General features: G+C 55.0%; 1 protein-coding gene across 1 annotated transcript in view; it reads right to left on the bottom strand.

Annotated features, from left to right (window-relative positions):
* Positions 1-618: 618 nt before the first annotated feature.
* The window catches only part of UBAP2 (ubiquitin associated protein 2), a gene marked incomplete at its 3' end in the record, with an annotated part of 128,801 nt that continues 116,651 nt past the window's right edge, over positions 619-12,768 (bottom strand). Inside the window, exons 18-30 of the mRNA XM_079707116.1 lie at positions 11,390-11,573; positions 10,417-10,486; positions 8,536-8,661; positions 5,823-6,018; positions 4,933-5,024; positions 4,721-4,768; positions 2,261-2,339; positions 1,832-2,037; positions 1,460-1,559; positions 1,268-1,375; positions 1,058-1,125; positions 799-978; positions 619-714 (exon numbers count right to left, since the gene is read on the bottom strand). Coding sequence (XP_079563242.1) covers positions 619-714; positions 799-978; positions 1,058-1,125; positions 1,268-1,375; positions 1,460-1,559; positions 1,832-2,037; positions 2,261-2,339; positions 4,721-4,768; positions 4,933-5,024; positions 5,823-6,018; positions 8,536-8,661; positions 10,417-10,486; positions 11,390-11,573 — 1,553 coding nt within the window. The remainder of the gene's footprint in view (positions 715-798; positions 979-1,057; positions 1,126-1,267; positions 1,376-1,459; positions 1,560-1,831; positions 2,038-2,260; positions 2,340-4,720; positions 4,769-4,932; positions 5,025-5,822; positions 6,019-8,535; positions 8,662-10,416; positions 10,487-11,389; positions 11,574-12,768) is intronic.

Here is a 12,768-nt window from a genome sequence, read left to right as displayed (position 1 = left end):
AGGAAGGCAAGTCTCTGGGGACAAGACCAGACCAGAAGCCGAAGCCCCTGCTCTCTGTGGAGACAAACAGATGCCACCTCTATGTGGGTGGGGGGCAGGGCTATCTCTCTGCCATTCCCAGATCAAGGTTTGGAGGGAGGGGAACATGACAGATGACAAAAGGACCAGTTTCTCAAAAAGCAAGGGATAAAGTAAGTACACAGGGACGAAAACTCAAAGAGTGGTTTACAAGGGAGCGAGATGAGTCGTGATTCTTCATTGGTACCTGACCCCAGTCCCCAAACTACCTCGAGCCAGCCCCTTCCAGACGCTGCCTGCCGGAGGGCTCTGTAGAAGGCCTGAAGGCAGAAGGGGGAAAGGGGGCTGCTTCTGCTACAGCGAGAAGGGGCTTGAGTGGGGAGAGGAGCAGCTGCTGCCCCCTCCCCCAAGCCTTCTACCACATTTACAAATACATACATAAATACATTACATACAACAGGGAGTCTGGGAGGCAGGCTCCCCACAGAGGCTCGGCTGACACGGCTACACGTCTCAGAAACTCTGGGGAAGGGCGCCGGGCTCCGTGTGCGCTCTCCTGCCCGGGGTAGGCCCTGCCCCGGCCCCCCCGCTCTTCAGGGTTCAGTTTGTCCAGTATGGAGAGTTGCCGTAGGCAGGTTTGGAGGCTTGCGACTTGGGCTGCAGGGAGCTGGGCTGGCTGCGCTGACCGGAGCCGCTCTGAGGAGGAGGAGAGAAGGCTGTCAAGGCTGCAGCAGAGCCCCCAGCCCAGGGCAGGATGGCCACCTGCTCCACCGGGCTCACCTGAGTGTCCTGCGGGAGGTGGTGGTGCAGCAGCTGTGAGTGAGGCTGCTGGTGGGCGGGCAGGATGTGCACGAGCGGTGAGGGCGCGTAACCGGGGCCCAGGGGCCCAGGGGAGCCCAAGGCCGAGGGCAGGCTGAACGGTGGTGGGGTCCCCGCGTGAAATCCCTGCCTGTCGAAAGTCTGCAGGGCAGAGAGACGACAGTGAGGCTCGCTTGGCGGCACTCTGCCAGCCCTCCCGCCAGCACCAGCCCTCCCTCACCTGAGTCTTGCTGTAGACGGACCCGGTCACGTCAGGGAGGCCGGGGGCGCTCGAAGACGCCGACACTCCTAGAAGGAAAAGCAGCTGTTCCCACGGCAGCTGGCCCCAGCGCCAGCCTCCCCCGGCTCCAGGGGCCCTCTGGGGCAGCCTCGCCTGAGAAGGAGTCGGGAGGAGACGACTGCTCTGGGCCGCAATCCTGGAAAGGCCTACCTTTGCCAGGCCCAGAACCTGAAGACTTGCTCTGTGCCTGCGATGATCCACCATAGCCACCCTTGGTGTAGTCTCCTGCTGCTGCCCCCTGGCTCACGTCATCGTAACCTAGCACGGCAGGGGACAAGAGGCACGTGTGAGCTAGGTGAGCCTGTCCTTCCTGTGCCTCTCCGTGGCAGGAGCACCCCTCACCTGCGCTGTAGCTGTGCTGGCCATAGCCACTGGCCTGCTGGAAAGGGGTGGTGGGGCTGCTGAGGCTCACACTGTGCTGCTTGGCTGAGGCCGAGGGGACCTGGTGGCAGGCAAGCAGGAGAGGCATTAGTAGGGGGACAGAGCCGGGGGAGCAGGTTACCCCGGCTTAGTCTCAGGCAGCAGGTGGCACCACTAGGGAGGCGTCTTCAGTAGCGCAACACGCTAGATCTCAAAACAGATGGGAAAGGAACCTCGCCCCCAAGCCGGACTCATTCCTCAAGGCCAGGTGACACTCTGAGTGGGGACCTGTCCCTCCCCCCCTGCTTCTGCTCCCTGGAGCTGGAGTAACACCCCCCACCCCCGAATACTCACAAACACGGTGGGCCCATACTGGAAGGCACTGGGTACGCCTGTATAGTAGGGGAGGCCAGTGTAGCTGTAGCCAGGTGGCAGGGCAGGGTTCAGAAAGGGCTGCTGGGCTGTGTGGTGGGCCTGGGACTGGCTCTGCTGGGGCTGAGCCAGGGTGGTGGCAGGTGCAGGGGACGCAGAGTCTCCTCGGCCAAACTTTGTGACATCACCTGGGAGAAACGGGGCACTGAATCCAGTCACTGCCCCCTATCCAGCCAGGAAAAAGCCAGACTGGTCCCTGTGAACAGGAACAGGCCTGGCTGCCAGCTCAACAACAGGAAGCTGGCAGGTCTCTGCAGCTCTTCTGCGTCTGTTTCCAGACTCCTGGGATGAGCCACAGGCCAGTCCGATGACCACTCCGCCCCCATGCCTAGCCCCCTGAACAAGACTAACCTGAATAGGGATTATTAGCAAGGCTCCCATCTCGACTGGCGAGGGCTGCGGGTGTAGTGAAAGGAATCCCATAGTAATCCTAGGAGAGACCAGAGAGGTTCAGTCAGCACAAGAGCCTCACCCCACTCCCAGGACAGCAGAACCTGCAGGCAGTACGGGTGCTCCAGGCAATGGCACATTCCCCAGGCCGACCAGACCGCAGGGACGTCACAGGCACACCACCAGAGGGCAGCACTCACAGAGAATTCAAAACAAATGGTGCCGGTCAGAGCTGTGCAGTGTGGCAGGCACACAGCATGCAGACACACTGACCGATCCCTCAGCCTTTCCCGGGCAGAGCCAGCGAAGGCCCAGTCACACACATCCATTCTACATCACAGATGGATGCTGGTGAATGTCACGGGCCAAACCAACTCTACTGGCTTCTCCAGTGAGAGGGATTCTAAGGGCAGCTAGGAAAGTTAACAGGACAAGGAGAAACCTGAGGAGGAGGAGGGGCCTAAAGGGTTTAACAGGGGTCAGGTCCTGAACTAGGAGAGACCACCCACTCTGCCCTGGCAACGCTGACACTGCACAGGAGTCAGGACAATTGTGGATGCTGAGGCAAAACACAGTGGAGCTCTATGAAGAAGGCGAGGCCTGCCCTGACCCTCACTCACCGCCCAGGGCTCTGGCAGCCCTGGACATACTGCACCCCGGGCCTCTGAGCCAAGGGAAAGCCCTCCTGCTTTCCTCGTGGGCAGCAGTGTCTAGGAAAGGCACCTACAGCCTCCTTTGGCCCCATCTCCTGGACACCTCCAGGAAATCCACGGCACCCTCCGACCAGAACCACAACAGAAGGCAGGGCTAGGAAAGCACAGTTAGTAGAACACAAGCGGGGACAGGCCTGGAGGAAGCCCAGGAGGGGGAGCTCTTTCACACAAGAAAATCCAAAGGTGGAAATGAGGCACAAAAGTACCAGAATCTAAGAAATGACCAAAGGGGAAAATTAAAGAAATGCATCTGAAAAGGCAGGCTCAGAGGTGATTGCTTCTAAGGCACAAAAAGATTGAAGGAATATGAAGCAGCCCAAGATGATTCCCAGGGCTAGAATCCCACCGAGTCATTCCTAGGGGCCCAACCAGGCACCACCTTCAGACTCATTCAGGACCACCTCCTGCATTCCATCTCTGATGCCCTGGGGCTCCTGGCTGCAGGTTTCCTGTGTCAGGGGGACTAGGGCCACTTCTGGTTTCCCTGCAAAGCCCTAGGGCTTAAGGTATCCCCAGAAACCGTAAGTTCTGTTTTCCACCCTAGAAATCTGTCATCATGTCCTCAATATCCTTTCTGGGCCCTCCAGGAACATGGGCAGCAGCTGGAGAGTCCCGCAGGCCCCTTGAGCAGCAGTGTGATTGGCTGCTGGTTTGCACACTGGGTAAGAGCTGCCCAGCTACCAACCTATGGAAACATTCCAAGCAGATGAAAGGGTCTTCTGAGAGACACGAGCTTCAGCCACTGGGGCCTGGGAGGTAGAGGTGGTTCCTGCAGCTGCCTGAGCTCTCTGTGGCCAGCCCAAGAGGGGCTAACACCAGTGGAGAGGAGTCTGAGGAAGGACACCTCACCTTCACTTGGGGAAAAGGAAAGACCATACCCAGGAGAGTTGACATTGGGGTCCAAATAGCTATTTACTCCCAGTGTGACAGATGTGGCAGATGCCCTGGTCTGCTGCAAATGATCAGGAGTCTGGGAAATGCCAGACCAAGAAGGGGGTGGCGGTACAGGAGCCTGCAGGCTGTCCGGGCAGGAAGCGTGCCTCGTCCTGTACCTCTTCTGCACTGCAGTCCTGCTCATGTGGCCATCCCAGAGAAGGCCCAGTGCTTCATCCTGGTAGCAAGGGCCAGAATAAAGAGGCAATGCTGCCCTCAGAGTGAGGCTGCAGCAACCAGAGAGATCCTGGGGCCAGTGTTCTTATACACGGGACGGCAGGCTAAACCCAGAAGGGCACTTGAAGACTGCCGGCTCCAGCCACTCACTCAGAAGAACAAAGCTGCCATCACGAGCATCACCAATGGCCACTTCAGAAGCCAAAAAACACTAGATGGTACTTCGGAGAGGACTTTATAAAAAGTCTAGGGGCACGTAAGCAGCGCCATGTCCTGTTTGTTTGTTTTGGTGGGGGGAGGGGTGGAACTTGAGGGAAGAGAAGGACCCACGTTTGGTAGGGACACTGCCTACTGGGGCCCCAGGTCCCAATGATCTTCAAGATCCCCAGGCACGAGCACAGGACGCTCGAGTGCCCAGGCTGTAGGTGCAGCAGGCACAACCACCAAATGGAAGCAGCATTCTCAGCTGTGGTGCTGAGGGAAGTCCTCAGGCTGAGTGTCCTGAAGGCCAGAGAGGGTGGCAGTCACGGCCACGCGGGTGAGATGCGCGAGACTCAGAGCCTGAATCCCCCCCGCCACCACCCCAAATCCCACTCACCATCGGCAGCCGTGACTGCAGCATCTGGAGCTCGTCATAGCCATAAATCTGTGTGAGGACCAAAAAGGCTGTTAGATGCCCTGCCTTGACGGAGTCTAGCTGGAGAAACGCCCGGGATCCGAGCGGCAGAGGTGGGCTCAGGGAAGGAGCAGCAGCAACCCAAGGCCCCCAGGTCCTGCTGGGGGCCGGCCCAGAGCCCCACGTGCGCTCACCGGGTAGGCAGGAAGCAGTCCTCCGGGGCCCACGAGGTACTGGCTGTGCAGCAGGGGAGGCGCCCCCTGGGGCAGGCTGGGGGGCGCTTTGCCTGTGAAGGCAAACTCAAATGGAGTGAAGGGGCCACCACAAGGGCGAGAGTCCTCAGGTACTGTGGGCACGGCGGGTGTCGAGCCCACTGTCACGGTGCTGTCCCAGACGAGGCCACGGGCAAGAGGGGAGGGCAGCAGCGGAGAGAAACGGAAGCCATGCTAGGGGGCGGGGGAGACAGAGCACGTGCCACCACATCCAGGCTGTGTTACCAGAGGGGTCCGCGCCCTGCGGCACAAAACACCGCCACCCTCTCTTGAAGGCCGCACTGCGCCGAGAGGGCCCGAGCAGCAGGAACCGCCTGCCCCTCAGAACAAAGCAGGCTGGGCAGTGCCAGGAGAGGCACAGCTGGGCCAAAGGCGAGCGAGCAGTCGCTACCAAACCACAGTCTGCTGGGCCCACACAGACTGCCCGGGTCTGGCTGCCAGGCAGTCACAGCAAGAGCAGAAGAGCCCACGAGAGCTGCTCCGTCATCTCAGCTCCAGGGATGAGCGAGGACAGAGAAGAATGGGGAGCTACGAGCACAAAGGCTGCCAGGGATCTGCCCAGGGGAGCGTGCCCCCAGACACTGATTTCAGAATCACCCAGAACCTGGCCCCCCACATTAGCTCTGGAAGATCCGGCCTCAAGAGGTGAGTGGAACAAAGATGACAAGCAAGTGGCGGCACAGCCGGAGGGAGACTGTGAGCTTCCGATGCTCGTGGACCCCCCCAGGCCTGCCCCCCTCGGCCTCCTCCCGGGAAGCAGAACGGCACCTTCGAGGGGCGGGGGAGCCGGAAAGGCCCCGGGGGGCACACACCTGAGGTCACCAAGGGCGTGGCCCTGGCACTGCTGCTGGGGGCACTCACAGCGGTACCGCCCAGGCAGAGGCTGTTGACCGTGTTCATGCTGCTTGGCAGGCTGAGCCCTGAGGATGCGGCACTCGAGGCACAGGTTGCTGCCGTTGAGAAGGTGGCTGAGGACTGGAGGGAAGGGGCGCTCTCCACGCCGGCATGCTGGCAAGACAAAAGCCAGGACACATGGATCTGGGGGCAAAGCACAAGAGTGCACAAGAACCGGCCTGGCCTGTGTGCCCGCAGTCTCAGATGGACCAGTGTGCTCACTGTGGCCTCTCACACTGCAGCCATATTAGGCCATCGGGACACAACTCATCAGCTGAGCTATCAAGACCATTAAAATGGAGATTTACGATCAAAAAACCCTCCTAAAAAATCATTAAAGTTGCTCAGGCTTTGGTAAGTGAAACAAAGCAGACACAGATGAGCACAGAACATCTCAATATGAGGTGAAAACCCACCTCACAGAAAAGCAAGGAGCCTCAGGAGGGTCGAGCCTGGGGCCACAAGCAGCCCTGCCCAAGTCAGAGCCTTCTTGGCTCCTCTGACCTGAAGTCACAGGTGGCCAAGAGGCCTTTGCTCCAGGATCTGGTGACACTTTGTAGGTCACCAGGGACTACCAAGCAGGGCCCGGCCCGGCCCTATGCCTGCCCGACAAGAGCCACCAAGGAAAGAAGGGCAAAGCCTAGCAGAAAGCTGTGAAGAGCCTGAGTGCCAAGGGTCCTGCCCAGCTGCTAGTAAACAAGGCATCAGGAAGGGCTTCAAGGGCTGAGGGGCGGGTGGAAGAGATACACCTGGCTGGGCAACGCAAGGGTCAAAGAGGGAGGAAAAGGCTCTGTAAGACTGAGACCAGCCTCCAAATCAGAACCTGTGCATAACAAAGAAGCCGGGAAACTCCTGGAGGGGAAGCTGAAGAAGAGGAAAGACCGGGAGAAAGGGGGCCACCATGTGCTCTGCTTTCCACGGCACAGACGGCGCCGTGCGAGTCCCAGCCCCGCGGGCAGCCCTGCCCACCCGAGCACTAGTATCCAGAATCGGCTCAGCAAGTGAAGACCGCTGAAATTATGGTCTTCTGGGGCTCCTCAGGACTCCTGCCCCTTCCGCCTAGATGGACAGAACCAGGGAGACGAGAGCCCAGGGTAGGGCCAGGGCTGCCCAGCACCCATTCCACGGCCCCCTGCGTGGAGCCAAGGGCACCCGCCACAGGATCAGGAACGGCTCTGACCACCGCACTGTGATGGTGGCACTGGCCGCACAACCTTTCAAACCACAGGATTAAAAAAAGAAAAAAAAAAAAGAACATTCCCAGACTGGGGAGTACGGAGAATTCACGGGAACTCCAGAGTCATCCAGCAAGCCTCTCCTGCCTTCAGTGGACCCTGGCGGCGTTCCTGTATCTGCCCCCTCACCTCTCAAATCTGTGAGGAAGACAAGTTGCTGGCTCGCTCGGACCATCCGACAGGGCTGCCACTCTGCCCCTCAGATGGGCCCAGAAAAGCACAGCTGCACCAAACCTTCCACAGAACACTAAGGGCAGGAGAAAACACTAGATTTCCTTTACAGACAAGGTAGGAAAGACCTGGCTCTGTTAGACTATGATATATCCGACTATTCAAAAATCAATTCATAGGGCTTCCCTGGTGGCGCAGTGGTTGGGAGTCCGCCTGCCGATGCAGGGGACACGGGTTCGTGCCCCGGTCTGGGAGGGTCCTGCATGCTGTGAAGCGGCTGGGCCCATGAGCCATGGCCGCTGAGCCTGAGCGTCCGGAGCCTGTGCTCCACAGCAGAAGAGGCCGCAGCAGTGAGAGGCCCACATACCGCAAAAAAAAAAAAAAAAATCAATTCATAAAATGACAAACCTAGGAAAAATATTTGCACTTCCCATCACAAAGGGCTACCTACTAAGTCTCCCAACTATAGAAATAAAGACCACAGACCTGACAGGAAAATGAAAAATGTAAACAGCTCACCCAAAAGGAAATTAATGGCTTTCCAATATATAAAACAGATGCTCAAGCTCTTTCGATTAAACACTATATTGACAGGTCATTTTTCTATTAACACATTGGAAAAATACAAATATTTGGTAACATCATTTCAGGAGGTCATGGGGAAAGGACATTTCATTCTTTGCCAGTGAGATCTAAGTGGGTTAAAATCACTATGCAGAGAAATTTGTATAAAATGACAAATGCCTAGCAATTCCACCTCCAGGGTTTACCCTCTAGACACAGCTGCACATGTGAAACATGTGCAGAAGGTTATACACCGTTGTTTGTACAGGCACATCTCATGTTCTTGTGCTTCTCAGATACTGCGTTTCTTACAAAGTGAGGGTCTGAAGCAACCCTGGGTCAAGAAAGTCTATCGGCACCATTTTTCCAACAGCATTGGCTCACTTCCTCTCTCTGTGTCACATTTTGGTAATTCTCACAATATTTCAAAAATCTTTTCATTATTATATTTGCTATAATGATCAGTGACCTCTGATGTTACAAATGCAAAAAGATTACAGCTTGCTCAAGGCTCAGGTGATGGCTAGCATTTTTAGCTAATAATATATTTTTTAATTATGTATGTTGTTTTTGTAAACATGTTATTGCACACCTTAACAGACTACAGTATAGTGTAAACAAAACTTATATGCACTAAGAAATCAAAAGATATATGATTCACTTTCCCACAATATTCCCACGGTGGTGGTCTATAACTGAACCCACAGTATTTCCAAGGTATCAAGACTGAAAATGGCCCTAAAGTTCCATCAGAGGAGGCCTGATTAAATAATGTAATGCAGCAGAGCTGCATTAAAAAAAAGAACTCTGATTCAACACAGAAACCTCCTGAAGACACACTGTTAAGTGAGGGAAAAAGATAAAGGACACTATGTAGAGAATACTCCCATTTATATTACAGGAAAAGAAAAAGGGCAGGAGGAAAACTACTATGTATGCATTTTATGGGTTTATAAAATACAAACTAGAGGATCAAGAAAATAGTAGGAAAAGGGGTACAACCAAGTAGAAAAGAGACAAACTTTTCAGTATATATCTTTTTATGTCTTTCGTTATTGAATCTGTGACCACGTTAGCAATTGTACGAGGCGATTCTGGCTGTGGCCATTGGGACTGTAAGATTTGGGGTTTCCTGCTAAGACACAGAGTGCAGCTAACCCATGAGAGCAAGAGCTCTGGGCTCCAACACACAGTGCCCGGAACAGGAGGCCAACTCTGCACGGCTCACAAAGGGGACATCTCAGGGCTCCCACTGGCCAAACAGGAGGCACTGGCTGGTGGGCAACTTACTCCAAGGGCAGAGATATTCACACCAATCTCTGCTATGAAGACAGTGATCTATGTGTTTTAAGACAAAGAATTATGTGTAAACTGATTTCACTTGGAAAGCTAGAGTATGAAAGCCACGAGGTTAGCCAGGTCCTGATAAAGGGTAGGACCTGAATCTTTTCCATCGCTTCATTCTACAGTGAAAGATTTGACTTCTTCAGAGGAAACAAATTTCCCCGTTTCCCGACTCTCCTGTTCATCTGCACCTAAAACTTCCTTCCCTACTTGAGGAACCATCTACTTCCACCTTGCGGAAGCCTGCTGTCTCCCAGGAGAGGGACACTGTGCTCTCTCCAGGCACCTTTCCTTTCACGTTCCAGCCTCCCCGGCTGCTAGCACAACACCCGCCCACTGCCCTGCCTCCTTGCACGGCCCGGCCGCCGGCCCTCAGCCCGCTCCGTCTAGACTGAGCCCTACCCGAGACCACGCTCCCAGCTCCACAGCTCAGAAGCTGCACCTCCGCAAGCGCCATCTAGGTCACTCTTCAGCGCACCAGGACACTCGCCAGCTTGTGCGTCCACTCTTGCCTCTCCACACCCACACTTTCTTCTTCAACAGCAACCTTCCCAAAGCCTCTGCCTCTGAGCTGGGGAAGACGGCCTGAGGCGGCAAGAGTGAAGCCTCCACGACCACCAGCAACCTGGACTGCAGTTACACTGACTGGGCTGTCAGTCTCAGAGACACACGCGCTCTCCCTTTCCTTTCAAGCACTCTCCCTACGGGGGGCTTCACAAAGTAACAGAGCGTTCCCCAGGAACACCGCTCTTGATTAAACTTGACTTTTAGTAGAGCCCACGTGGAAGTTAGCAACGAGTCTACTTTCCTCTAAAAAACTTGCAGAGACCCCAACATAAGAAGCCCCAGCAAATGAAACCAACCCTGCCAGGTAGAAAGGTCTCCTATCATGAACAGGGAGTTCAGTGAGTTCTTGGGAACAAATTCACCACCTGACAACAAATTCAGCCCTGCCAATCATCTATCAGGTATGGAGAACCAATTCTTCCACAGGGACATGGACTTAGGAAGCAAGATGTCCTCCATGGTGCCTAGGAAATCATCTGTTCAAACCATGTACCTAGATGGAGACATTACAGCCAAGCTATGAGAGTATTTCAGATATTTAAAATCCACAAACTAAAGCCCCACCTGCACATGACTAAGCTCCAAGCTGGCTAAGCAGGGTGCTGGGCAAGGGAGCAGGGAAAACACTTACCGTGTGTGACGTGCTGGTGGAGAGCACCGTGTGCGCAGAGGAGAGGCTGCTCTGGTGGCCGGAGAGAGAGCTGGAAGACAAGGCAGAGCCCCACATGTGCACCGCCCAGCATTCCACCCGAGGGACCCACGCGTCAGGAGGGCTGCACACGGGCTTGCCCATCCCTTCACATCCTTCCTTCCGTGTGGCCTTGGAACCCAGTCCAGGTGCTCTGTGGTTAGAAATGATCTAAAGGGTCACTCACCATGAGGACCTGGGACATCCTGCCCTAGGAAGGCTACAGAGCCAGCTCAGACAACTCTAACCATTTGCTCTGCAGACTGTAAATGCTAAGAACAGGATTGCACTAAGAACACGGCCAGCCCCAGAGACCCCATTAAATCTGTGTGTGAGGGAAGAAAGTTCCTACGTTCAACCCCACATGCCAGAGACAGAGCTTGAATTCCCATCAAATGCAGAACTCAAACCAAACGCTTTTGTTCCTGGCTACAGAAGGAAAGAGGAGAAGTCTACTCAGAAGACAGGGTAAGGACCAGACAAATCCCATTCTCCTGCACCCTGTTCTGATAACTTGATCTCTGATACCACGACAAGTGCGAGGCAGTGACCTGCTCAGAAAACCCCCAGCACTCTCACCCCACATCACAGCAACGGGGCCCAGAATGCGGAGGAGAGACAAGGCTCGGGGAACCCTCCTGTGGGCTGAAGAAGAGTAGCAGTGACCCCTTGGACCCACCCGATTCCCAGGGGACCCAGGGCTCTATGACAGCAGGGGCACTACAGGCCAGCAAGGCTTTCACACTCGGCGCCTGTGAGACCCTACCCAGCCACCTATGCTGCGACCTTACTGCAAAAGGCCAGGACGTCATGCAGAGAGCAACAGTGGGTTCTGCTCACGGGAACAGCCATGTAGAAGGGCTCCAGGACTTCACCCCCATGTGTCTCGGACTCTGGGCCCGTATTTTCCACATACCTGCTAAGCTGAGAGAGGGGGCTGCTGGACAGGTCACCAGGCTGCGACAAGGAGGGCAGAGCGGCAGTGTGCTGGGGTACAGAGGGCAGAAGCGGAGTGCAGGAGGTGGTGCTGGGCAGGGAACCCACGGATGGGAGGGCGGAGGGAGGGTCTGTTGTCTTTGGAGCTGGAACAGATGAAGGAGCTGTAAGAAACAGATCTGTTTAGCGCCAGAACCAACCGTTAAGTATCAGAAATAACGTTTTGTGACACGTCAGGCTCAGTTGAGACATATACAAAGTTACACCCCTGGGGAAAATGCACAAGCATGCCACAGGTAGGCCCTTCTCTGTCTGCTGCGACTATGGAGAGGACTGTGAGAACACAGGCCCCAGGCAAGGAGGGAGATGACATCTTTACCAGCATATACGGCCCCTCTGGGGTAAACATACTCCTCCCAACTAAAGGAACCCGACCCTGAGCCACACCCAGAAAGGGAAAGAGGCTCTAAGGTTGACAAATACAGTTACATGAGCACAGCAAGGGACAGTGAAAATCTGGTAGGCAAACCACCCAGGGGTTAGGTCTGCTTCTATCAAATGAGTATCAAATCAGGCTGACTTTGTGAAAGGTCACAGACAGTTTAGGGCAGGAAGGGGTTGAGAGCCCAGGGTACATATACTGTGGAGAGCTACACAGGCCTAAAATCTGCAGAAGACACCCCTGCTGTCCACACCTACTTTCAAAAGCGCAGTGAGCACTTCCTTCGCATGTGCTTGAACAGAACAGACCTCAGAGCACACAAACGCACATGTTAGGCTTTCAGAAGAGCATGAATGCGATCAATCCTAGCTGCAGAAAAGACTCAGTTTTAGTGCCATCCACACATACAACTCAGATATGTGCTTGGAAGTAAAGCATCATTGTCTTTTCCAGTTAGGAGGAGGCAGCACCTTTCCTCAGGAGGCCCTGGGAGTCCAGGGGACACACACTAGTCTCTAAATGGAGGACAACTCGAAAACCAGAACAGGCAGCAGCAGGGTAACATGGCACAGTCAGTTCTTAAGAGTGGTCTTCACACCCCTGAGGCTTGCTTTTTACTGACAGTCCTTCCCAAATGACACCTGTTCTTACAGAAACTAGATAAACACACCATAGATGTCCCTGGCCCCAAACTCACCTCCCTGAGTGTCGGATCACGTTAATGACAGGTTCACAGAAAGCCTCTCAAAGAACGTGTGTTTGTATGAATTTGAGTGTGTCTGTGTGTGTGTGTGTGTGTGTGTGTGTGAGAGAGAGAGAGAGAGAGAAGGGGGGGCGGGGGTGGCGGCGGTTGGAGAAGAGAGCACAGGAGATAAAAACCTATCTAAAACGTGCACTATGTTTTACGGACATTTCAC

This window comes from Hyperoodon ampullatus (assembly GCF_949752795.1).
Source record: "Hyperoodon ampullatus genome assembly, chromosome: 6".
Lineage (NCBI taxonomy): Eukaryota > Metazoa > Chordata > Mammalia > Artiodactyla > Ziphiidae > Hyperoodon > Hyperoodon ampullatus.
The sequence above is the reverse complement of the archived record's forward strand: the minus strand, read 5'-3'. Positions and strand labels throughout refer to the sequence as shown.